This window comes from Vulpes vulpes, chromosome X (assembly GCF_048418805.1).
Source record: "Vulpes vulpes isolate BD-2025 chromosome X, VulVul3, whole genome shotgun sequence".
Lineage (NCBI taxonomy): Eukaryota > Metazoa > Chordata > Mammalia > Carnivora > Canidae > Vulpes > Vulpes vulpes.
In genome coordinates, this window is record NC_132796.1 from 45,297,194 (window position 1) to 45,324,099 (window position 26,906).

Consider the following 26,906-nt stretch of genomic DNA (forward strand, 5'->3'; position numbering starts at 1 on the left):
CACTGAGCTCTATCCCTGAAACTAACATTCTATGTTAACTAAATTGAATTTAATTTAAAAAAATTTTTAAAAAGAGTGTGAGTTCTGAAATGTGTAAGTTCCAGAACCAGACTGCTTGGTTTCACAGTGGAGCTCTGTACTTAGCTGAGTAATTATCAGTTAGTTACTTCACATCTCTGAGCCTCAGTTTCTTCATCTGTAATATGGGAATAATAGCTTTTATCTCATAAGGTCCTTATTGGGGTGGGCTAAATTAATTCCTGTAAAGCACTTAATGAAAGGTCTGGTGCACGATAATCCCATTAATATTAGCTGTTATTTTTTTGAACCAGACACTGTTCATATTGTTTTCTACAGATTATGTTTTAAATTTTTACAATGGCCTAAATGTAGTCTATGGAAGCTGTCTGTTTGAGGCCATTCCCATTTGTGCTATAGTTGCTTCTGAGTTTTATTTTCTTTCTTTTATACAAGGAAATAAAGGATCAGAAAGGTGGTTTTTCTCAAGCTGCCCTAGGTATATATGGATTATCTGATTCCAAAACCTAGCAAGCTCATTTTACTACTCCAGAGGGAGAAGAGAAGGAAAATAGGGGAGAGGCAGTGCTAAATGAAGGGGTTGGGTGACAGGGGACTACACTAGGTTTTATCTCTAGCAAGAGCCTGTGATACCTTTGGGGCCAACGCAGAGCCTGGCCAACAGAAGGAGAGAAGGGTGGAGTTGAGCCAAGGGGGAAGGGATAAATGTCAGGCTCTTACCTACAGCACCCACCCGTCGTTCGTTCGTCCTCAGTGCAGGGCAACAGGTAAGAGTTGCTTTCAGTCTGGGTGTGCTCTTTCTGGTCTACTGCCCACCTCAAGCCTGCACATTCTAACTCTCTGGTCTGACTAGATCTGACTTTATTCCTTAGAATCTGTCTCTCTGACATTTTCTTTTTTCCTCCTATATCTTTTTTGTCTTTCCCTATTTTGGGCTTTCCTTTGTTTTGTCCTGCCTTTTTTCTCTCCCTTGTTAGTTTTCAGGATCATTCATTTCACTTCATCTGTCTCTGACACTCTAGCTTTCTCTTATTTTTCTTTGTCTGAGTTCTGTCTGTATATTCTTCTCTCATTCTTTGTCTCTCTTTCTTCTACTTGGCATCTCTCACTCTCCGTTTTCCTATCTCTCTATTCTTTCCCCTGTCTGTCAGAAAGATGTCTTGCTATTTCTTCCAGTAATTATCCATTTCTCCCTCGCTCTGACTTTTCTCTGCTCAGCTGATGGCAGAACTCAGCAGGTCTGTGCCTAGGGAGCCAGAGGTAGGGAGAGAAAATAGAGGGAATGTGGGGATGAATGGAAGGATGAATTGGGTAGAGAGATATTTGAAGGACTTAAGAATTGATTAGCATAAATAAGGGGAGAAGGATGAAGAGGAATGTTTTGTCACTAAAAGGGCTCTATGCTGAATGCCAATAGATTTGTATTCTCACTCTAATTTTCTGTGACACCCTAGGCAAGTCATTCAGTCTCTGAAAAAAAAGGGTGCTTGTCCTGTGATCTCCAAAATCTCTCCTAACTTTGATATTGTGGTCTTCTGAAATTTTGTTTCTAAAAATTTCGGGTTCTGTGATTCCAAGTATCTAAAATTCTCTGACTCTTCCATGACGCTGAGAGGATGCCAGGAGGGGAAGTAAGGTTTGATACATTCAATTCTGGAAGAAAAGTGATCATCCCCTACAGACCTAACTGATTCTTGCAAAGCAATCCACAAAGGGGAGAGAGGGAGCAAGGAACATGGCAATGAGTGGTTTCTGGTTCTCTGCTGAAGTAGAGTTGTGATTGGCCCCTCTGATCTCTAGGACTACATATTGGCTGCTGACATGAAAAAGGGTTTTAAGGTATAAGGAACACCTACAAGTAATGATCTGTCACTTGGCCTGAAATTTCACCATTATATCTTTGGTGGAATCTTTATTTTAAGAAGATCCTTGGCAAAGATTGCTACAAAGTGGATGCATAATTTGTTAAATTGAATGAATAAATATTCACCAGTGCCTGAAATTCCACTTCAGTTAGAAATCTGTTCCTTTGCTAAAAGCACTTTCACTCCAAAATCAAATGTCCCAGAAAGGGGCCTGTTAGTGCAGCAGAGGGGATTAATGTCTGGAGTCAGGCTCTCAGCCAAGAAAATATGTAGTAATTTTTGAATCATAGATCCATAGTGGTTAAGTTAGCAGGCCCTGAAGTCAGATTGCCTCAGTTTGAATCCTACTTCTATTACTTATTAGCTCTGTGACCTGAATGGGTTAATTAATCTATGGGGAGCTCAGTTTCCTCAGGTTTGAAGTAAAGTTGATATTAGTGTCTACCTCATAGGGTTGTTGTGATAATTAAAAGAGTCAATGTATGTGAAGCATTACAACAATGTTTGACACAGTGAGTACTCTGTGTTTGACTATTAGAACCAGATGAAATTGATGAAGTGGGAAACTGAGACCCAGAGAGGGAAAGTAAAGAGCCCAAGTTCACATAGTAAGTTTTAATAGGGTAACGATAAAAATCAGGATTGAGACAAGAATCAATTTTAGAGAACTATTCTGGTGTACAGACTAGTAAAGGTACATTCCTTGGATGTACCTTCACTTTCTCTACATAGAACTGTAGAAAATAGAAATAATAGTAACATTATTTTCAATATTTATTCTAAGATAAGCACTGTTTTATATACTTTATAGGATTATTTTGCTGAATCTTCAGAACATCCCTGTGAAGTAGCTTGTCTTTGTTATTATTTAAATTTTCCAGATATAAGATGTAGAGAAGAGACAAAACTTTTCTGAGGTCCCAGAGCTAGTTAGTGGTGGAGCCAGGATTCAAGAAAGTCTGACTCCAGAGGTTGTGCTCTTAGATACACTAAATTGCCTAAAATACTTTCTTAATTCAATTTTACTCACTCCAATCCCATGATAGGTAGGGGAGATGGAATGGAAACAGAGCTGAAGGTAACTAGACTGTAAAATTATGGATCATAAAGGTGGGCAGGGAGAGGGGGGCTGGGCAAATTCAAGGAAAGGAGAATCAGAACAGAGAAATTGCAACTGAAGCTTGAAAGAACTTGATAATTCAACAAATTCCAAAACGTATTCTGTATTTTCCCAGGTCCCTGAAAATATCATGGCCAGAAATTCCTCAGAGATAATGAATGGATTGAATTATATATGGGGTGGGAAAAGACCTTAATCCACGATCATCCCAAGGCAGGACTGGACTCTGCTTCCAATCTTGGAGGCTTTCCTTCCCATTACATATCCCAATGTTGTTGTCTTATTGTTGTTAGTGTTGATGTTGGGGAAGGGAGTTTGCAGGAGCCTAGAACTTGAACATCTTCTTTGCCTTCCTTTTCCTGGATCATCCACCCATCCTTACCACATATTGCCAGAGGCAGTCCCAGCCAGATGCTCAATCATGATTCTAGAAAGGAGCTCTCCTTCCCTCCCACACCCTGGTCTCAGTTTAGGGAGTGGTGAGACTCCAACGATGATAAATACTGGGAGCTTTATCTGTGGTCTGCAGACTCAGCCCTAAGTGCTTTGGCCTTTGCAGGCAGGCAGGGGAGGGGAAACTGATATCTCCACATATGATGTAGGCATTGGATCCAATTCATTACCTACCATAGGAAGTAGGCATAAATACCCTACATCTGACAGTTGATGAAAGCTAAGACCCAGAGAGGGGAAGTAGCTTTCCAAAAACATCTAACAGGTAGCTGGGAAGCTGAAATTTAAGTAAGCAAAGTTAACATTTATTGAAAACTTACTGTGTGTCAAGTATTGTTCTAACGGCTTAACATGAGTTTCATCTAGTTTTTTCAATACCCCTTGGCCTTTCCCAATTTCAGGTGTCACATACCCTGCCCTGATCTATGCTCCTATGACAGCCTGTGAATGTTGAAGGGAAAATGCTCTTAGATGAACAAGGGGAAGAGATTGCTTTGTGAATTAGGGGGAGGGGTATTGTTCCATAAGAAATAAAGGAGGTTACCATATAAGGAAAGGGCTATGAGGTCCTCCTGTTCACTTTTCCCTTACAATATAAAGTCCTGTATAGTAGAGGTGCTTAGATTCTACTCCATAGCTCTTCTGGTGGTGCCCGGGTCTTAGGCTTCCCACATTCCCCCATATCTCCCCTATTGCCCTGTCCCCTATTTTGTCTCACTTTCTGATGTTGGATCTCCAGTTTGCCCTTTTACTTTTTTTAGATGTTATTTATTTATTCATAGATACATACACAGAGAGAGGCAGAGACACAGGCAGAGGGAGGAGCAGGCTCCATGCAGAGAGCCTGACATGGGACTCAATCCCAGGTCTCTAGAATCACACCCTGGGCCAAAGACAGGTGCTAAACCACTGAGCCACCCAGGCTGTCCTGCTCTTTTACTTTTAATCTATTTCTCCTACTCGTTCTTTGTCCTTCTCTATATTTCCTAGCCCTCCCTCATCCCAATCTTCAGTACGCCTTAACCATCTTTTCTTATCTATCCTTTTATCTTATCTCTATTTCTTTCTCTCTGTTGCTCAGTCTCTCTCATCTCCCTCAGTAGCATCCATCTCCTCTTACCCTAACTCTTCTGTGTTGCTCTCTCCAACCCCCAATATCTATGGAAGCATTTATCCCTTATCTTTGTGCCTGACTGATCCTCTGCTCCTACTGGATTCCCACCTCTCCTGCACTCAGTTTTCTGAGTCTTTGTATTTTCTTGTATGTTCCTTTATTTCTCTTCATATCCATTTTGTGTCTTGTCTATCTCTGCCTCTACCTCTGCTCTCTCTCTCTCATCTAAGTCTCTTTCCTTATCCTTTTGTATCTCCCAGAATCTTTTTTTCTGTTTTTCTGAACCCCCTGTTTTTCTTCCTTTTCCTGTTCATATCATGAGCCTATCCCTTTCCCTATGCTATTGATCTTTTTCTCTCCCACAATTTCTCTTCTAACTTCACCACTACCACTGTACCTTTGTTTTCTCTCACTTCCCCCTTTTATCTTCCCCAGTTTCTCTTTTCTTCTGACTATTTCCTTACCCTTCTTTTCTTTCCTTCACTTCAGTCCCTATTCATTCATTAATTTAATCCTAAAGTCAACAAATATTTATTGAATGCCTATTTGTATTCAAATAGGTATGTGTATACCAAATGGGTATTTGTTATCTTTTTTCTGACCTGCACTCTGTCCCTTCTGTCCTATGTCTTATCCTCTGCATCTTTCATTAGCCCTTAGGCTTGTTTCCCTTGGATCTTGTTTTCATCTCCTCTAACTGTTCTTTTCTAAAATCCAGGAGCAAGTTCAAAGACAGCAAAATACCAGTCTGGTGGCACATGGCCTTTAGGGCCTAAGGCCTTCCCTTTTGTCCTATTCCTTGAATCTACTTAAGCTGGAACCTGTGGCCTCAAGCTCCTTTTTCCTTTCTGGTTGGGCCTGTTCAGGAAACACTCTAAGCTAAGCCTCAGGAGTCCTAGCCAATGGCATCTGTTTGCATTATCAAAATGAATATTAACTTGACTAAGGCTAATATTCTAGAAAGACTTTTAACCTTAAGTGTTATCAAAGAGTTGGTGGTCATCAGTTCTCATCCTGCTACATACAATCATACTTCAGTAATCCTCACCATCATAGAAGGGTCAGTGGCAGAGTCTGAATCAGAATTTAGGCTTCCTAACCTTCAGTTGGAACTCTTTACTTTACCCCATTGTCTAATGGTTGTTGTCTCATTTCTTCCTCCCTGATGCTCTGTTGGTACATTTTGACATTGGGAAAAGTCTTACCATGGAAGGACAACGAGGGCATCTTTAAAAGGGGCATCATACATTGGGTGCAAAGCTATAGGCAAATCATCAAACACAGGAATGACCCTTGGCTTTTGGTCAGGCCTTCATGATGGATTCTTATGTCTTCCACATCTTCTGTAGGACTTCGGGCTCAAGATGGTAGTAGTAGCTATGTTGCTACAGTGCTGTCCTGTGCTTGCCCGGGACCATATAGGCCTCCTGGGCAAGATCATTAAGACTCATCAGTTCCTGTTTGGTATTGGACGCTGTCCTATCCTTGCCACCCAAAGACCAACCTTTTCTCAAATCCACCTTAAGGCAACCAAGGCTGGAGGAGGTAAGAAGAAGTTTCTGGCAAATGATGGAGAATGTCTGGATCCTGCAGATAAGGTTCCAAGTCATACTGACCATCATTGCCTAATAAGTGGGAAGGCTTATGTGAAATGTGTCAAGACAAAATGAGCTGACCCCAAAACACATCTGGGTTCTGACTTCTGCCAATATCTCTCAAGAATGTCACTCTCATGCCCCTCATACTCTATATACTCCCAGTATTGCTGAAACTACTTAAATTTGCCTGGATAAATTCTATTGTCTCAAGCTTCTATGTCTTTGCACCTGTCACATGACCCTCACCCATACCTTTTACCAGAGTATCTCATACTTTTCATGTGACACTTAACGTGGGCATCATCTCCTCTGTGAAGCTTGTCTAAACTTCCAGCCTATCCATTTCCAATTCTGGGTCATGTTTCCTCCCTCTTTTAGACTACCACAGCCTATGTCCTCTCTCTTATCTCAGCACTGTTCACAATGTGTCTTCAGTGTATGCCACCTCTACCAGCCTAGAAGCTCCCCTAGCAAGGGACATTTTTGTATCTCTATCATAACCTAAGATAGAGATTTGGGATACAGTAGGTCTCAGTAATCATTGTTAAACTAAACTTATGGCTAGAAATGCATTGCCACTTACTCTCTTACCTTTGCACAGACTCTCCACCTTGGGCCAAAAGCCCCTGTCCCTTTATGCTGTCAGAACTCCAGGATGGGAAGAGCAAGATTGTGCAGAAGGCAGCTCCAGAAGTCCAAGAGGATGTGAAGACTTTCAAGACAGGTTGGAGTCAAGTGTTACCTCATCCAAGCTCTACTCCTAATGCTTGAACTCACTTCATCACAGTCCTGAGCTAGGCTAATTCTAGGTCAACTAGTATGCATCCCATGATGGGAAGTCCAGTCTTTTCCAAGGAGACCATGGTAGGCAATGGCTTAGACAGTGCACTGAAATGTGCCCTCCCCAACACACATAAATGCAGAGGTTCTTGTAACTTTAAGCCATTAGTCTAAAATGAGCCCTCTAGAGCTCTGCCTCCTCTCTCCCAAGTGGTTAATGGATTGCAACAGTCTGGGCTCCCACATTTAAGCAATACCACTCTACAACAATCTGGATTTGCATGAGAGTAAGTGTTGGAAGCAGGCACATCTTTTAAAAGGATATGAAGCCCCAGGTCAACTCAATTGGTGCAGACTATTCAAGAAAATCACACTTGAAATATGGCCACACTATTGACATTTTTCATAGGCCCTTTTGGGATATCATTAAAAATAAAAATTTCAAATTTGAATTTTAATGACATTCGGAAAAGAAGAGTAAGGTACAATGTCCTGCATATACCTCTTACGTACAAGATTCAGGGCGGCTGCCCCAGTTACTTTACCCAAGGGAAAATTCTAATGGGGGAAAAAAGAATACCTTATGGAAAGTGCCTGACACTAAAGTTTCCACTTGGTGAGATGAGTGGGGGCTCACTTTGCAGAATATCTCTTCTCTCTACAGGCTTCTCTACTTCATAAACTTGAATTTTCATGTTGTATTGAGTTTAAAGAGGACAGCACATGCTTTCTTTTTTTCTCCCCTCTATTCATGGCCAATGAATCTCACACTCTCTGTCAGACCTGCCCAGATCCACGGCCTCAACCAGCCTGAGAAAGCCATTCTCCAATCCCCAGGAGCTAGAGCTAATTTCAGAGAAGGTCACACACCTGGTTCAGAACAACATGATTGGTGAGTTTGTTCAGGTGGAAATAAAGAGGGGTAGGAATGTGGAAGGAGTGCTAAAGGGGCTTCTGAAAGAGTAGAAGAAATTTCAAGGAAGTACTTTGAAACCAAAGGGAGTCTGGGTTTAAATTTTAATTTAAAACTTGCTGGATCAATGTTCTTTGGCAAGTAAGTCAGTTTCTTTTAGTGGAATTTTAATGCTTGCCTCAACAGGTTATCATGAGGAAGAAATAAAATTAGATTTATTGAAGTGTTTCTAGCTGTTTTGAGGCCTCAGTAAATACTACATTTATTCCTATTATTTCTTCTTCATACTCCCTCAAAAATTCATCTTTTACCGATAGCCTTTTTCCCTTTTCCCCTTTCTTGTATGTGTTTATATTGATTATTCATAATGCAATTTGCCTTTTTCTAATATAGAAGGAAGATGATTCATTGTATTTTTCAACAGATATAGGAAAATATAGAGGGGAATTTAAATCACTCAGACTTCCACCATCCACTATTAACTTTTCATATTTTTTCCATATATTTTTCCGTGACTAATAACACACACACACACACACAGACATACCTCCTATGCTTCCTTCTACATACATGTTTTTATTAGAAATGTGATTTTATTCTACTGGTTTTGTTATCCTTTTTTTTTTGGAGTTCAATTTGCCAACATAACACCCCGTGCTCATCCCATCAAGTGCCCCCCTCAGTGCCCATCACCCAGTCACCCCACCCCCCGCCCACCTCCCTTTCCACCACCCCTTGTTCTTTTCCCAGAGTTAGGAGTCTCTCATTGGTTTTGTTATCTTGCTTTGTTTACCTAACAGTATGTCATGGGCATCATTTCATGGCCCTAAGCATAGAGATGCATAATCATTATTTAATGGTTGAATGGTTCTATAAGCATGGATGCAACATCCTTCAGTTAATCAAGCATCTATAATGCAGGTTATTATTTTCAATTTTTTGTGCTTTATTCTGATTTATAGTGTATGTTTTATTTTATGTACATATAAATGTACTCAAATATAATACATAATATTATCTTAGACCCATAATGGTTATACTAGAGATTATTTAGCTATTCCTCTATTGAGTTGCTTCCAACTTTTCCTACTACAAATAGTGGTGCAACAAAAAACTCTGAGTGTACCTCAGCATGGACATAGGTAGGGTTTTTTTTTTTTTTTCTCTAGGATAGCATTAAGAGGTGAAAAATCTTAGGGTGTAAGGTTGTATACGTTTTTAACATTAATAAACATTGCCAGTTAGCCCTCCAAAGTGGTGTACTAGTTATCAAAGAGAGTATTCATATTCTCACACCCTCTCTAGCACTTGATATCATCAGACTTTTACATCTTTATCAATATGGGTGAAAATTTGATTTTGCAGTTTGCTTTTCCTTAAGAATCTTCTACATTTATTAAATTTTCTATTTATATTCTTTGCCCATTTTTCTAGTGGGTTTAAAAGTTTTCATAGTAAGTTTTTAGAGGTGTTTTTCTTTTTAGAGAGGGAGAAAGGGAGGCTCTGAAGGAGAGGGAGAATCTTAAGCAGGCTCCATGCCCAACACAGAACCCAAAGCAGGGCTCAATCTCACAATCCTGAGAGCATGACCTGAGACAAAATCAAGAGTCAGATGCTTAACTGACTGAACCATCCAGAACCCAACCCAAATTTTTCAGAGTTAAAAAAAAAGTTCCGGATATCAATCATTTTTTTCTGTTAAAAATACTGCAAATATTTCTCTAGGTATGCCAGTATTTGCATTTTAAAAATTCTTGATACATATTTCTAAACATCCCTGCAGCAAAGATGTTACCAGTTTATATCCCTACCACATCAGTTGTCATCTGCAACAATCATGATTTCTGTCTCATGTTTAACAAGTCCATTGGCACACGTTGTTTCCATTTATCCTGAAAATGTATTGCTCCATTTGATAGTAGTAGCAGTTTTGAAAGTAAACTCTAGGTTACTTATTTGTAGGCCAGTTTCTTGCTGCATAACCTTGGTCAAGTTACCTAACTTGTCTATGCTTCCATCTTCTCATCTGTAAAATGCAAATACTAACAAAACTCTCCACATAGGGCTGTTACGAGAAATACAAGAAATAATATTTATAAAGTTCCTAAGAGAAGGCATTACATATAATAGGCACTCATTAAATGTTGGTTATAATAATATAATTAAATATTAGCTGCTGCTGCTACTACTACTACTACTACTATAATTGTAATAATACTACTATGTACCAGACATTAATTTGGCTGTATTACATTCTGTTTATCATCAAATGCTCGCAATTCTCCAAGAAGGTATTATTAGCCCCATTCTACAGGTGAGGAAATTAAAACTAAGAGAGAGGATTCATGACTTGCTCAAGGTCACATAACTAGGAAGTGGCAGAGCAATGACTAGAAACCAGATCTGTTGATACTGTTTCCACTAAAACTAGAAGTAGTGATTTCAGCAAGAAGGCAACCACAATAATCTTTAAAAAAGAGAGATGACCCTGCCAGGGGCAGTAAATCTGAGTGAATGTATGAATAATTTACTGAGCGACTGAGCAATTGAGAAAGCAAAGGAATCACTGAATGAAGTCATGGAGAGTTACTGTGGCTCAGTAAGTTGATGACTGATCAAATAAATGAATAAATGGAAAGAGAACTGGAGAACTCAAAATCAACTACGTGGATAAAATATGGACTAATCAGGAAGTGATTTAAAAATGAATTCTTTTCATCTCCATTTCTACTTTGGCAGGAAACCATGTTTTTGGTTATGACCAGTTTTTCAGGCACAAGATCATGGAGAAGAAACAGGACCATACCTACCGTGTGTTCAAGACTGTAAATCGCTGGGCTGATGCATACCCTTTTGCCCAACACTTCTCTGAGGCATCTATGGCCTCAAAGGACGTGTCAGTCTGGTGCAGTAATGACTATCTAGGCATGAGCCGGCACCCTCGGGTCTTGCAAGCTACACAGTGAGTAGTAAGATCTGGGCCATGAGCTGTGGGGACACATACAAAAAAGAATCAAAGCCACACATGGAAGGGAAAAGCAGAGCGGCAGTAGAAAACTGAGTTCCACCTACCACCCCTTTTATCCATGGTCTTCCAGCGTATCTAACCCTCAAATATGAACCATGTCAGTCAACAAACCATGATTTCCAAATTATTGATTGTCCAGTTCTATGGAGAAGATGGAAGACCAAGCAAGGCCCACTTTCCATGAGCTCTTACTCTGGTTACAGAATGAATATTGCTAGAGATAGTGTGTGACATCCTCTAGAAGGTCTTCCTAGCTGTTCAACTATCTTCTCCCTCCATCCCTGAGTGCCATCCTCCTGAGAAGGAGGACCCATATCTCCTCATTGTGTCAATCTTGCCCTCTATTTGATTACATAGGGCACAGCTCATATAGGATAACTAAATCAACACTGACCTCCATCAACGAAGAGAAACCTGCCCAGTTCCTTGGTACCTGACAAGGGTTTTTCCCTCCCCTTGTCCTCCCTCTGTTTTCTCCTGGCCAGGGAGACCCTGCAGCGTCATGGAGCTGGAGCTGGTGGTACCCGCAATATTTCAGGTACCAGTAAGTTTCATGTGGAGCTGGAGCAGGAGCTGGCTGAGCTGCACCAAAAAGATGCAGCCCTGCTTTTTTCTTCCTGCTTTGTGGCGAATGACTCTACTCTCTTCACTTTGGCAAAGATCCTGCCAGGTAAGCCTAGGGCCTGAGTTCTGTTCAAGGTTGGAATCTTGCAATGTAGCATGCAGTCTCCTTGCCTTCATCACCTTTTCCCTCTATTCTGAGTTCACTTGCTCCCATTGCCCTTCCTTCTTACCCACTTTACGTATCCTCAACACTGGATGACTATATTCCTCTCATTTCTCCCCTTCTTTAGTTAGGCTGAAGAATACTACTAAGGAACATTGCTCAACTCCACAGAAGAGTAACACTGTAAATTTATCACCCCCTCCAAACTTAACTGGGCCCATAACACCCATAAATACTTCTTTGGTGTCTCCATACTAGCTTTTTTCAAACACTCTTCTATTTTAAAACCTGTGACTATCTCTTCCTTCATTCTTAGCAAATAACCTCACATCTCACATTGCAAAGAAAACAGAAGCCACCAGAAACTCTTTTAGCTTAAAGCCATCAAACCTACAAACTTATCTGATTTTTCATCTACCCTTCTTTCATGCTTTCCTTTTACAATTTGAAGGCACATCTCTTCTGCCTAAAGCCAATCCTTTCACTGTGTAGTAGATCCCATCTGCACTTAATCTTCTCAATCTCCCACTCTCTAGCTAATAATGTCCTCAATTCATATGCCTATTGTCATTCAATCACATCCCCGACCACAGACGAATATAATTTTCCACATTCTCCATGCCAATCCTAGGCACATATAATTACTCAGGTAGAATCCAGTAAAAATTCATGGTCCCAAACTTGTACCAGGTCCTCTATGCTGTCTAGCGATCCTGTTTCCAAGATCAGCCTTCCAAATCTCCAGGGCAGTTTTGCAACACCCCTCCCCCCATTCTGCTCAGCCTTCCCACACTTCCACCTCACCCTCAACCACAGCAAATAACTTCACCTCCTTCCTCACTGAAAATAGAAGTTCTCAAGTAGCAATGTCCTCAACTCTTTAACACAAACAGTACAAACTCACAAACATCCCTACATGTACTCCTCACTTTTTCTCTCCTGTCACAATGAAAGAGGTGCCCTGTTTCTTGTTGACTTATCCTTTTGCTGGTGCTCTGTGTCTCATTCCCCTCCACCTCCTCAGAAAATTTGATCTATCACTTCCTTCTCTTCTTGCATCTTCAGCCTCTCCTCTTTCAACATGCTAAATTCTCTTTCATCTAAAAAAGAAAAAAGTCATCTCATCACTATCTAGCTACTGCCCTATCTATCCCCTTCCTATAATAGACCAACTGCTTGAGAGAAGTCTCTACACTTGCTATCTACTTCCTTACTTCCTGTTGATTCTTCAGCACACTGTAAACATTTCTACTGTTTCTGAGAAACTTTTTCTGAGAGCATACATAACCCCAACTAAATCCCAATACCTTTGGGAATTTTTTCAGTGAACATCCTCCTCAACCATTAGAAGTAAACTTCTTTCCATTTCTTCTACCACCATCCTAGCTTAGACCAACATCATTTTCTTGATTTCACCTTTGCCCTCCTATATTCTATTCTTCACAACAGTGAGAATAATATCTTTATAAATGCAAACTTATTTTTGTTACCCCCTGCCCCAAACTCTTTAATATATTCCCATTGCCCTTAAGACCAAACCTAAACTTTTTATCATGGCTTCTAAAACCCTCAATAATCTAGCTTCTACCTACCTCTTCAGCATCATCTTTGATACTCCTCCTCTCATTCTTTTGTTTAGTAATATATTCATTTACTCACTTATAAATCAGTAATTTGTTTATCCATCAATTAATTAAAAAAATGTTTAATTAGCATCTACTGTGTACTTAGATTTATACTGGGTACCAGAGACAGAAAGATAAAATATGTTATTTCTTTCAGTTTTGTTGGTTATTTCCTTCACTGTGCAGAAGCTTTTAATTTTGGTGAATTCCTAATACTTTATTTTTGCCCTTTTTTCCCTTGCCTCAGGAGACATATCTAGTAAGAAGTTGCTATACCCAATGTCAAAGAGGTTACTGCCTATGTTCTCCTCTAGGATTTTTATGGCTTCAGTTCTCAAATTTAGGTCTTTCATTTGTTTTGAATTTATTTTTTGTATGGTATGAGAAAGTTCAGTTCTTCTTTTGTATGTTGCTGTCCAATCTTCCTAACACTATTTTTTTAAGATTTTACTTATTTATTCATGAGAGACACAGGGGGAGAGAGAGGCAGAGACACAGGCAGAGGGAATAGCAGGCTCCATGCAGGGAACCCAAAGTGGGACTCGATCCCAGGACTCCAGGATCACGCCCTGGGCCAAAGGCATGCGCTAAACCACTGAGCCACCCAGGCATCCCCCCATCCTTTTTTTTTTCCTAACACCATTTGTTGAAGAGTCTTTTTTCCCATTGAATATTCTTTCCTGCTTTGCTGAAGATTAATTGACCCTACAGTTGTGGGTTCATTTCTGGGTTTTCTATTCTGTTGCATTGATCTATGTGTCTATGTTTGTGCCTGTACCATACTGTTTTAATCACTACGGCTTTGTGGTTTTTTATTGGAGTTCAATTTGCCAACATACAGTATAACACCCAGTGCTCATCCCGTCAAGTGCCCCCCTCAGTGCCCATCACCCAGCTTTGTAACACCACTTGAAGTCTGGAATTGTGACACCTTCGCCTTTGCTTTTCTTTTTCAATGTTTCTTTGGTTATGGGGGGTCTTTTGTAGTTCTATACAAATTTTAGGATTGTTTGTTCTAGCTCTGTGAAAAAATGCTATTGATAGAGATTGCATTAAATGTGTAGATTGCTTTGGGTAATATAGACATCTTAATAATATTTGTTCTTCCAACGCTTGGGCATGGAATGTCTTTCCATTTCTTTGTGTCATCTTCAATTTCTTTCATCAGTGTTTTATAGTTTTCAGAGTAGCAGTCTTTCACTCTTTTATTAGATTTATTCCTGGGTATCTTACTGTTCCTGGTACAATTGTAAATGAGATCAATTCCTTAATTTCTCTTTCTGCTGCTTCATTATTAGTGTATAGGAATGCAACAGATATCTGTACCTTTATTTATATCCTGTCACTTTACTGAATTGATTTATCAGTTCTAGCAATTTTTTGTGGAGCCTTTGGGTTTTCTATATAAAATATCATGTCATGTGCAAATCATTGAAGTTTTATTTCTTCCTTATTGATTTGAATTCCTTTTATTTCTTCTTGTTGTCTGATTGCTGTGGCTAGGACTTCCAGTACTATGTTAAATAACACTGTCAAGAGTAGACATCCCTGTCTTGTTCCCGACCATACAGGAAAAGCTCTCAGTTATCCCCCACTGAGGATGATATTGGCTATGGGTTATTCATATAAGGCCTTTATTATGTTGAGATATGCTCCCTTTAAACCTTTGTTGATGGTTTTTATTATAAATGGATGTTGTGCTTTGTCAAATGTTTTTTCTACATCTATTGAAATGATCAGTTGGTTCTTATCCTTTCTTTTATTAATGTGGTATATCACATGGATTTGTTAATATTGAACCACCTTGAAAACGAGGAAAAATTCCACTTGATCATGGTGAATAATTTTTTTAAAAATGTATTGTTGGATTTAGTTTGCTTGTATTTTATTGAGAATTTTTCCATCTATATTCATCAGGGATATTGGCCTGTAGTTCTCTTTTTTAGTGGAGTCTTTATCTGGTTTTGGTATCAGGGTAATGCTAGTCTCATAGAATGAATTTGGAAGTTTTCCCCTCTTTTCAATTTTTTGGAACAGTTTGAGAAGAATAGGTATTAACTCTTCTTTAAATGTTTGGTAGAGTTTGCCTGTGAAGCCATCTGGCACTGGACCCTTGTTTATTTGGAGTTCTTCTATTACTAATTCAATTTATTTTCTGGCTATTTGTCTGTTCAAGTTTTCTATTTCTTCCTGTTTCAGTTTTGGTAGTTTATAATCAACAAAAGTAAAAGGCAGGGGATCCCTGGGTGGCTCAGCGGTTTAGCACCTGCCTTCCGCCCAGGGCATGATCCTGGAGTCCTGGGATCTAGTCCCGCATCAGGCTCCCTGCATGGAGCCTGCTTCTCCCTCTGCCTGTGTCTCTGCCCCTCTCTCTCTCTCTCTCCTCTCTCTCTCTATCTCTGTCTCTCCCTGTCTCTCATGAACAAATAAATAAAATTTTTAAAAAGTAAAAGGCAATCTATGAAATGGAAAGGATATTTGCAAATGATATATCTGATAGAGTTAGTATCCAAAAATATAAAGAGCTTATAAAACTCAACATCCAAAAAACTATTAATCCAATTTAATAAGTGGGCAGAAGTCATGAATAGACATTTTTCCAAGAAGATATACAGATGGCCATCAGACACATGAAAGGGTGCTCAATATCACTGATCATCAAAGAAATACAAATCAAAACTACAAATAACATCTGTCATTAACATATAAGTGTTTGTAAACTTATGTGTAGAAGGATATGGGAATAGATGTATATTTAACTCATTGAAGCTATATTGTGTATAATGTATATTTCAAGGAGCATCTTCTTTCACTAAGATATTAGTGTTTATAAATGTATTTGTAGAAGCATATGGGAATAGCCATATGCTTAACTCATTGGAATTACACTGTGTGTAAAGAATGTGTCCTTCAAATACCATCTTCTTGCATTAACAACAACAAAATTGTGTGATTCTTGCTCTCAACAAACTCCAAATCTACTTTCCTTCATGGCAGGTCCATGCCTGATTTTCTCAGTTAGAAGTGATAGCTTACTCTAATGAAACTCCAGAATTCCTTGATGGCAGTGCAATTTGGGGGGAGCCAAGAATCAATCCTCTCCACCAATATCCCACCTCTACCTGTCCTCCCATATTTGTTCAGTGAAAAGCTCTATATTCCTCAGGTCCTAGGGAAAGGTCTTCCCCTTTGTAGACCTTAGCTTCCTCACTTATAACAGTTAAAGAACTGAACTCCATGTTTACTAATGTTCTGTTCTGCTCTGACATTCCATGAGCTTATGATTCAAATAGAAAATCTTATAAGTATCTACCCTGTAACTATAAGCAGAAGAATGATACCTGGAAGAGGTCGGATTTCATCTAGGCCAGAAAGAATATAGTATCAGTCCAAGTCAACAAGTCAAGTCCCATTCCCTGGGATAACTCCTCTCCAAGGCTTGATCTTGTGTATCTGGGAACCCAGACCCTGCCCTCAAGAAACTCTAGAGCTTCTTGGGAAATTAAAATTTCGTCTACCCCCAAGGTAGTCAGTGCCAGATCAGGCTAGAAATGATTGAAGGGAAGGGTGTAGGGGTCAGAATTTCAGGGCAGGGGATTTCTTTCAAGGGAGGAAGAGGTGTTGCAAAGGCTTCCAGAGGAGACGGAAGCAGAACAGGGTCTTCAAAGGGATGGCTGGCTGGCTCTCTACCCCTGTTAGGTCAGCCCTGAGGTTGAAGTGGAAATACTGGAACAGAAGCTTAAGGAATATGCGTCTGGTTCTTCAGGTTGTGAGATTTACTCAGATGCAGGGAATCATGCTTCAATGATCCAAGGTATTCGCAACAGTGGAGCAGCGAAGTTTGTCTTCAGGCACAATGACCCTGACCACCTGAAGAAACTTCTAAAGGAATCCAATACTAGGACACCCAAAATTGTGGCCTTTGAGACTGTTCACTCCATGGATGGTATGTATATAATAAAAACCATGGTAGCAATGATAATAGCTGACATGTATAGAATTTGTTTATATGCCAAGCAAAATTATTAGTATTTTATTTTATTTTTTTAAATAATAAATTTATTTTTTATTGGTGCTCAATTTGCCAACATACAGAATAACACCCAGTGAAATTATTAGTATTTTAGACATATTAATTGGCTTAATCTTCACAATAATTCTATGGAGTAAGTTCTATTATTTCTATTTATTTACATGGGGAAACTGAGACACAAACAAATAAAGTAACTTGCTCAAGGTCATACAGCCAGTAAATGCCAAAGGATAAAAGCAACTATTATACTGATTTTACAGGTTAAGAACTGATGTTCAGAGACAGTACCCAACTTGTTTTGGTTGACTCAGTAAATTGGTGCCAAAATATTTGTACCCTAGAAAGTATTATTCCAATTCCTTCACATAACACTCCCTCCATTAGAAATGCTATGAAATCAGTCATTCTAGTGTCTGGTTTCTGCAATGAAAAATTTTAAGAACCATTGCCTGGGAGTTCTTTCAGGGTCCAGTATGAAGCATTGGAATCAAAACATGTTTTCAAGTGAGAGAGACCTGGGTTCAAATCCCACCTCTGGCACTTACTTGTTCTATGATCTTGGGTAACACCTCAACTCCCTGAGTCTCAGTTTTTCCCAACATAAAATATCTAATAGTAAGAATTAGACAATGGAAGTCATTCCATTTATTATTATCTAAATAGAAATAAATGACCTTACCCTCCTACCTCTTTTCTTCCCCCAACTGAAACAATGTCCAAACACTCTACTGCTACCTATCTTGAGCAGAAATCATGTGTTTTAGACATTGCCTTGTGGATTTATTAAATAAACACTTCTCACTTCATTTCAATTTGTTGTTTTTCCAACTGAAATAAAGGAGAGTCCATAGTATTACTTGATTTGGCTAACATAAGTGTCATCAGTAACACATAACTGTGATGCACAGGCTATGGAACCAGGCTATCCATGTTCAGATCCCAACATGACAGCTTACTAAGCTAGGGCAATTTTCTTAATTGCTCTGTGTCTCAGGGTTTTCTTTATTTTTCTTTCTTTCTTTCTTTATTTTTTATTTTTTGTAAAATGGGGGTTATAATAGAGTAGCCGTGAGAATTTAGTTGATATATGTGAAAAATTTATTATTGTGCCCACTCCCACATTTCTACAACTAGCAATAAAGTAAAACTATCCCATGATTATATTTCTACTGCTGAGACTACTGTAATTCATTATGTCTTTAGTGGAAACCATGTTGGGATCATTTTACTTCCTTACATTTGCAAATGAACAGCTCCTTATTTTGTTGGTGGACACTACTTAAACTATCAATTTGAGGGCTAAATTTCTTCCATTGAAATGATGCTGGAGCCATTTCGCTATTTGTCTTGAGCTCCACCTATTGTGATTTTCTCCCCTCATGTTGTTCTGAATTGCTCACATTTTTTAATCCTGGTTTGGAGCCCCAGTTTCCACCTGAAGAACTTTCTTCTATATTCCAACTCCCTGCACCTCAGCATTTTCCAGATGGGGAATGACAGAAAGTATGAGTTCTTATATATGCAGAGTGGCCACAAAGTCAATAGATGAGATTCACAGCCATTTGAAGACATTATAGACAATTATCAGCATAGAAGATGTCCAGAATAACATAGGAAAATGGTAAGTCTGTATGAAAAATAGTGAGGAGCAAACATTACTTCTAATTCTTCCATCCAATAGATTGAGACTGAGCCTGTGGGAGGGCTCCTTCAGGAAATAACATTGACAGAGATGAGAGAGAAATGCATTCCCACAGAGACACAGAAAAAACAGAGGCTCAAAGAAACTCAGAAAGAGGGATGCCTGGGTGGCTCAGTGGTTGAGCGTCTGCCTTCTGCTCAAGTGGTGATCCTGGGGTCCTGAGATCAAGTCCTGCATCTGGCTCTTCACAGGGAGCCTGCTCCTCCCTCTACCTATGTCTCTGCCTCTCACTCTGTCTCTCATGAATAAATAAAATCTTTTTTTTAAAAAAAGAAGAGAAACTCAGAAGCATATAGGTACAGGGAAAGAAAGTCTGAAGCAGAGAGAGAGGTAGCCTCTCTCTCTGTGTGTCTCTCATTGATAAATAAATAAAATCTTAAAAAAAATAGTGACAGAAATCCAGAAAAATGGAGACAGGGAGGACCAGTGCAGTATAAAGATATTGACAGGCTTCCAAAAGCACCTGCCTGAGGGGATGAGTTGGCTCTGAAATCAGGACTGCATTAACCTGGAGGAAAAAGTTACTTTTTCTTTTTTTTTTAAAGATGTTATTTATTTATTCATGAGAGAGAGAGAGAGGCAGAGACACAGGCAGAGGGAGAAGCAGGCTCCATGCAGGGAGCCCGATGTGGAACTCGATCCTGGGACTCCAGGATCACGCCCCAGGGCCAAAGGCAGGCGCTAAACCACTGAGCCACCCAGGGATCCCCCAAAAGTTACTTTTTCAATTTATTAAAACAAAGGCATCAAATGGGCCAGTGCCAACACAAAGTGGAAATACACAGACTTGTGGGAGTGAAGAAAGGAAGCAAAGAGAGGCTGGAAAATGGCTTAAACAAGAAGATAGATACTGTCAGAAGTAAAAATAGAAACACAGAGGCAAGCCTTGATTACAAACTAGGGAAAATACACACACACACACACACACACACACACACACACACACACACACCTTGAGTGGGCATGAGGTGGAGGCAGTCAACAAATTTAAGGAAGTTTGAAATAGTCCCAGCCGAGTATGCACATCCTCGCCCTTTTCCAACCCAAAATAGTTATGGGTCACAAATTCCACACTGGAGATGAGGCTGGGGAAGCATTGTGATCTCCTACCTTTTTTCCTTGGCTTTTCTCAGGTGCCATCTGTCCCCTTGAGGAGTTGTGTGATGTGGCCCATCAGTATGGGGCTCTGACTTTCGTGGATGAGGTTCATGCTGTAGGGCTATATGGACCCCAGGGTGCTGGGATTGGGGAGCGTGATGGAGTTATGCACAAGATTGACATTGTCTCTGGAACTCTTGGTGAGTGCCTTGGGATGCCCTTATATATAATCCAGTAAGATCCTTTCCTTCCTCCTCCCCAAAGCTATAGAAGTTATTTGGGTAGAACTCATAGCCTCGGGCTATGGAACTCTTGGATTCCCTCCTCCCACTCCTACCCCACTGTAGAGTTGCTGAGAAAGTCTGGGAGGGGTTTTTGAGAATAACCCTAAGTAGGGCCAAATAGCCAGGTTCAAGTCAGTACATGGAGAGTTGTAGTTCTAAATTCCTCCCCCACTCCAGCCCCAACCTTCATTTTAGTTCCACTTTTGGGACTAACCAGCTAAAGGTCCCCACCCAGCTACCACCTATCTCATCACTGCATGTGGCAGGCCTTAGAAGTCCTATCTCAAAGCAGCAGAACTATCAGCTGTCTGTCCTGTCATGGACAAGAGAGATAAGCAGAGGTCTGGGAAAGGAATCTGGAACTCCAGCTTCTGGTGCACATCTTCATGTTTATCTGGACATAATCCTGTCCCTTTAGAGACTAATTATGGGCTCTGTGCATATCCTCCCCCCATTATCTCCAGGTAAGGCCTTTGGCTGTGTGGGTGGCTACATCGCCAGCACCCATGACTTGGTGGACATGGTGCGCTCCTATGCTGCCGGCTTCATCTTTACCACTTCACTGCCTCCCATGGTGCTCTCTGGGGCTTTAGAATCTGTGCGGCTGCTCAAGGGAGAGGAAGGCCAAGCCCTGAGGCGAGCCCACCAACGCAATGTCAAGCACATGCGCCAGCTACTAATGGACAGGGGCCTTCCTGTCATTCCCTGCCCCAGCCACATCATCCCCATCCGGGTGAGAGTCCCACCCTGACCATTACCCTACCCACTTATCTTTTCTGGAGCCCTCCCACACCCAGCAAACCAACACCTGCTCCTCTGATCAATTCTTTACTTTCCTGTTAACTACCCTCATTTCCAGCTATGTTACCCTTTTTGAAAAATCATCAGCCATTCTGGATTAGTCACCTCTTTCTGCATTAGCTATTATCTCATGATTATTAGACTGTCCTGACCCTCACAATATTGGGTACCTGTGACCTATAATTCACTGTTTTTGAAACTGTGAGTCAAGACCACTAGTGGCAAAATCAGTTTAGCAAGTTATGACTAGTATTAAAAATTAAAATAGAATTGAAAATGTTGTAATACATCACAAATAGAGAAGGTAATATTTTATGAAAAATGTGTTTCAGTTTTATACATATGTATATGCACACATATGTGATATATGTGGATGTATAATCAGTCATGATATGAAACATATTTCTTAAAAAGAGTTGAAGTAAAAAATATTGAAGTCAGAAAATAGAAAGTCAAAAACCATGGGACAAGGTACTATTTTGGATTCCCAATCATGTTTGTTTACTGCCTTTAAAAATGAACTGCTACTTCTTTCTTAACATCTATTTGTGTGTGTCAGTATGTCAGAGTGTGGTAAAGACACTTTTTTTGTGACGGTTTTGTGAATGAGAAATAGTCACTGCTTGGGCTAATTCAATATTCCTTTTTGGGGATATTGGGAGACTATTTTTGTTTTTATTATTTTTTTTTTATTGGAGCTCAATTTGCCAACATATAGCATAACACCCAGCGCTCATCCCATCAAGTGCCCCCCTCAGTGCCCGTCACCCAGTCACCCCAACCCCCACCCACCTCCCTTTCCACCACCCCTTGTTCATTTCCCAGAGTTATGTGTCTCTCATGTTGTCACCCTCACTGATATTTCCCACTCATTTTCTCTCCTTTCCCTTTATTCCTTCGCTATTTTTTATATTGCCTAAATGAATGAGACCATATAATGTTTGTCCTTCTCCAATTGACTTACTCCACTCAGCATAATACCCTCCAGTTCCATCCACGTTGAAGCAAATGGTGGGGAGACTACTTTTGAATTTTTTAAAATTAACCCAATGACAACACCCCAGAGGTAGCTTGGGGGGGGTTCACCTTCTTACTCAGAACAAACTCAAGTTAACATACTATCTAGGTAAAACCAGTGTGCTTGCTCTGCAAATACTTTCAAGACCAGGTACCTAGCACCACCTCCATCCCAAACCCTTCAAATTTAATTGTTGCCTCTGAGCAACTCCTTGATAGAAATTCTGGAGCTGCCACTAAGCCCTTTCTGAAAAAAAATCTGTCTCAAACTTCAGTGATGTTCATTGAACTGCCTCCCTCCACCTGTTCAATGGAACTTTGATAGTGGGGCCAGGGTAGCAGATACTGACATGCTTTTCTCCTGAGCCCAGGTGGGTGATGCAGCACTGAACAGCAAGATCTGTGATCTCCTGCTCTCCAAGCATGGTATCTATGTGCAGGCCATCAACTACCCAACTGTCCCCCGAGGTGAAGAGCTGCTGCGTCTGGCACCCTCCCCTCACCACAGCCCTCAGATGATGGAAGACTTTGTGCGTAAGTCCTCAACATAGGTGTCTATAGCACTCTCTTTCCCTTCAGCCCCAGGATCTGAATAAGTTGAGGGAATGAATTCCATTCAGTTTAAAAGTATATTTCCAGAATATCTATTGTGTGCCAGACTCTAAACTGGGGTAATAAAAGGATGAGAAACACTTTCTAGATTCATAAAGTTCCAATTCAGATGAGCCATTGCAGACACAAACAATGACTGTAAGAGGTGATCAAATTTCAACAAAGAGTGCATCAGAGAATTGTGGAAACAGAGAGAAGAGGCCTGACCCAACACGCAGGATTCAAGACAGGCTTCCTAGTGGAAGTGACACCTGAGCTGAATTTTATAAGGAGAGTGGTATTGGACCAAGAGAATAGTGTGGAAGTGGTATTCCTTGCAGAAGGAAGAGCATAAAGAAAGGCAAAGAGAATGATGTGAACTAGGCTGAGATATATCAAGAACAACAAGCAGGTGTTACTGAGATGTAGAGTAGTAGGAATGGAGTAGAGGAAGGAAGTGCCAACCTATGAGTCTACAAAGACAACACAAGACAGGGATTGGATTGAGAGGTTTGTAGAGCTACAGAGTAGCTTGGGTTTTATCCTGAATGATGCCAGTTTAGTCAATTCACCTAAAGTTTACTGGATTCCCACTGGATGCAGTTTTTAGCACAGGGCCTGGCATAGAGCCAAGTGTTCATTCCAAGTCTGTTGGACAAAAGACATGTAGGCAGCTGACAGTCTAGAAAAGGAGAGAGACATAGACATAGACAGTACTGGTCCAGGGTGATGAGCTACAGTGCTCTGGGAGCTGGAGAGAGTAATCACTCATGGCTAGAGAAAGTAGGAAGTGTGAAGTTAGGAAGGTTTTGTGGGTGAGGAAGTTCTTGTGCTGCACCTTGAAGTACATATGGTATAGTGCAAGGGCATTCCAGAATAAGGAAATTCTGTGAGCAAGGACCTAGAGATGGGAAAACAGAAGACATGCATTGGCAATAGTCATTCTGTTTGGGGCATAGGTAGCATGAGAATTCAAGGAAGATAAGATAGGTAGGTGCTATTCATTCAAAAATGTTAATTAATGCTAGCCAACATTTATTAAGTACTTACCATGTGCCAAGCACTGTTCTAAACTTTTTGTATGTATTAACTCATCTAATACTCATCAGACCGAGATGCTATTATTAGCATTTCCATTTTATATATGCGGAAATTGAGGCATAAAAATATATAGTAACTGGTCAACCAAGGTCACACAGCTATTGGATTTGAACTGGGAAATCTGTCTCTACCTCTACAGTCAAAACCAGTAGTCAGGTCCACTGCCTGAGCTGATGATCCAGACTCCTGGACCTTTTGCTCAGTCCTCTAAGTTGCTCTGGCCTTTAATTATGGAGCCCTCAGTATTCCATTCTCTGAGTGTCCACTTATGCTGAGCTTTGCAGTAAAGAAATATGACAGGCATTTACCATGCCTCCACCAGTCCTTTAAGCCCACAGTCAACCCATCCTGAAATCCTACAAATGGTCTCTACAGTCTCTCTCAAATATGTTTTTTGCTATTGCCAGTTTTTGGATACATGTCAATGTGATTTCTTCCTAATTTTCCTGCTTCTCCCTTGATCTCTTCTGTTCTCCAGAGTGACCATCAGAGGGATATTTCTTAAACATCTGACTATATACTTCCCTTACATAAACCTCTTCCTGTTTCCCATTTGCCTAGACTAGAGCAGTGGTCTCCTATGTGAGGTATGCAAGATGACCCATAGGGCGAGGCAGGTCACTAGAATTTTTCCTTTTTTTAATCTTAAAAATAGGAAATTAGACATAACGGACTGATCTTTAACATATAGACTGACAATTATACATGTATCAGTATATAAAAAACATACGTAAATTAGAGGCATGTGCTAAAATGTTTGTACTGATAGATTGTACAGTCCAAAATTTAGAGACCACTGGCCTGTAGAAGTTGAAGCTCCTTGGCATGGCATTCAATGCCTTAAACATGGTGAACTCTATGCCCTCACCTCTTTTCTACATTCATTTTAGTTCTCCAGGTCCACTGAGTGACTTGTAAACCCCTTATTTTGCTCTACTTTCTTACCTCTGGTACTTTCCTCCCTTTTTATTGGAATGCCCTCCCTCACTCTTTCCTCTGGTGCACTTTTTTATCTTCTAGACTTAATTGGCCATCCTTTCATTCATTCTTCCAACAAATATTGAGTATCTACTGTGTGCTAGACACTGTTCTAGGTGCTGGGGATCCAGTAGTAAACCCTTCTGCAGCGTATATTCTAGAGGAAGGAGATAGTCAAAAACCTTTAAAAATAAGCAATGCATAAGCATGGTAGTTTTAAGTGTTATGGAAAAAATAGAGCAGGATAAGGGAATAGGAAGTGCTGGTGGGGAGGGGTTGGTTTGGAAGAGGGTTGTAGCATTAAATAGTGTTAAGACTAGAGATCATTGAGGGGACACTTGAGCAAAGCTATAAAGGTAAAGGAATTAGCTGGGCAGATATCAAAGGGAAGGTCATCCCAGGCAGAGAGATCAACCTAAGGCAGGAAGACCCTGTCAGTCACAGGAGTATTTCTTCTATACTTGAGGAATAGTAAGGAGATGATGTGGATAGAGTGGTATAAGCAAGAGGCAGAGATAGAAAATTGAGTAGTGAAGGGAAATGTGAGGCTACACTGTGTAAGGTATCCTCCCATTGGAAGGATTTTGGCTTCAACTCTGAAAGTCTTTTGAAGGATTTGAGCAGAAGAGGAACATAGTTGACTGAGGTTTTAACAGAACTGGTCCAACTTCTATGTTGAGAATAGACTGAAACAGAGAATGAGTGGAAGCAGAGAGATCCAATTGGGGGCTACTGTAATAATCCAAGAGAGGATAGTGATTTAAACCTGATGATGGCATTAGAAGTGAATGAGAAGTGGTCTAAATTTTGAAGGTGAAATCAGTAGTCATTTTCTGATAGATTGGAAGTGTGGTAAGAGAGAAAGAGAAAAATAAAGATGGCTCTAAAATCTTTTGACTGAACTAGAACTGCCATCAACTGAGACAGATGGGGAAGGCTGAAAGTAGACTTGGTGTAAGGCAGGGAGATCAGTAGCTCAGTTGTGCTCATGTGCTTAGAGATGTTGATTAAACATCCAGGTGGAGAAACAGAAAGGCAATTGGTATATACAGGTCTAGAATTCAGAAGAGGGGTCTGAGCTGAGATGAAAAGCTCAAAATCAACATATAAATAGTATTTATAGCCATGAGACTAAATAAGATCTCCCAGGGAGTAAGCATAAAAACAACGTCAAGGACAGAGCCCTGGCACATACCTGAAGCATTTCCAATAATGGGGTCAGGTTCTCTCCTCTGGGTTCCCACTCACTCCAGAACACCCCCCATCCCAGGCTCACAGGTCACAAATGATGATACCGTATGGCTATTGTGTTATCTTCATTAGGCTGAGTTTTCAAACAAATGGATTCACTTCTTGGGTCACAGTATGTCCCGTACTTAAGTAGTAGTCCAGGCCAGGCCAGTACAGCTTTAAGTTGTGTCAAAGGAGTGCTTCCCAATCTTGTATACATTACAGCACTCATACACAAATGGTAACATTCATAGCACACAATGGAGCAAAGGTTATTTCTGGTTCTAAGGTATCATAGAGGCTTGAGGGGATCATTATCTTGGCACATCTGTATTGTGACACTGGGATTAAGAAGACCTAATCTAACCAATTCTTTCCTTCCCCACCCTTACCACCTTTTAGAGAAGCTGCTGGTAGCCTGGACTGAGGTGGGGCTGCCCCTCCAGGATGTGTCTATGGCTGCCTGCAATTTTTGTCACCGGCCTGTACACTTTGAGCTCATGAGTGAGTGGGAACGTTCCTACTTTGGGAACATGGGGCCCCAGTATGTCACCACCTATGCCTGAGAAGCCAGCTGCCTCAGAGCCCCAACCCATGTGCACTTCACGTGGGACTGATCCTCTTCCTGTCCTCTGCTTTGTTGTGTGCCTCTAGCTGACTTCAGCCTGAAAATAAAGAACAAACTGCAGCATTTGTAGCCTTTTGTTAGACAGGAAACTGCATTATATCTGACTCCTTCAGACAAGTAGCAGAGCCATGAGGAAACCATAGGTCACTTGTTGGTCTGACCAATCCATTTTACTAATAGG

The 26,906-nt window shown here is 40.4% G+C and overlaps 1 protein-coding gene across 1 annotated transcript; it reads left to right on the forward strand.

Moving 5' to 3' along the window:
* The first annotated feature begins 605 nt into the window (after positions 1 to 605).
* ALAS2 (5'-aminolevulinate synthase 2) lies at positions 606 to 26,785 on the forward strand. Its single transcript, XM_025989081.2, has 11 exons — positions 606 to 806; positions 5,941 to 6,136; positions 6,791 to 6,913; positions 7,751 to 7,861; positions 10,622 to 10,844; positions 11,396 to 11,580; positions 17,029 to 17,208; positions 20,131 to 20,295; positions 20,844 to 21,112; positions 22,569 to 22,731; positions 26,500 to 26,785. The coding sequence occupies exons 2-11, from the start codon at positions 5,956 to 5,958 to the stop codon at positions 26,661 to 26,663; spliced, it is 1,764 nt and encodes a 587-aa protein (XP_025844866.1). The 5' UTR covers positions 606 to 806; positions 5,941 to 5,955; the 3' UTR covers positions 26,664 to 26,785.
* Positions 26,786 to 26,906: the final 121 nt, after the last annotated feature.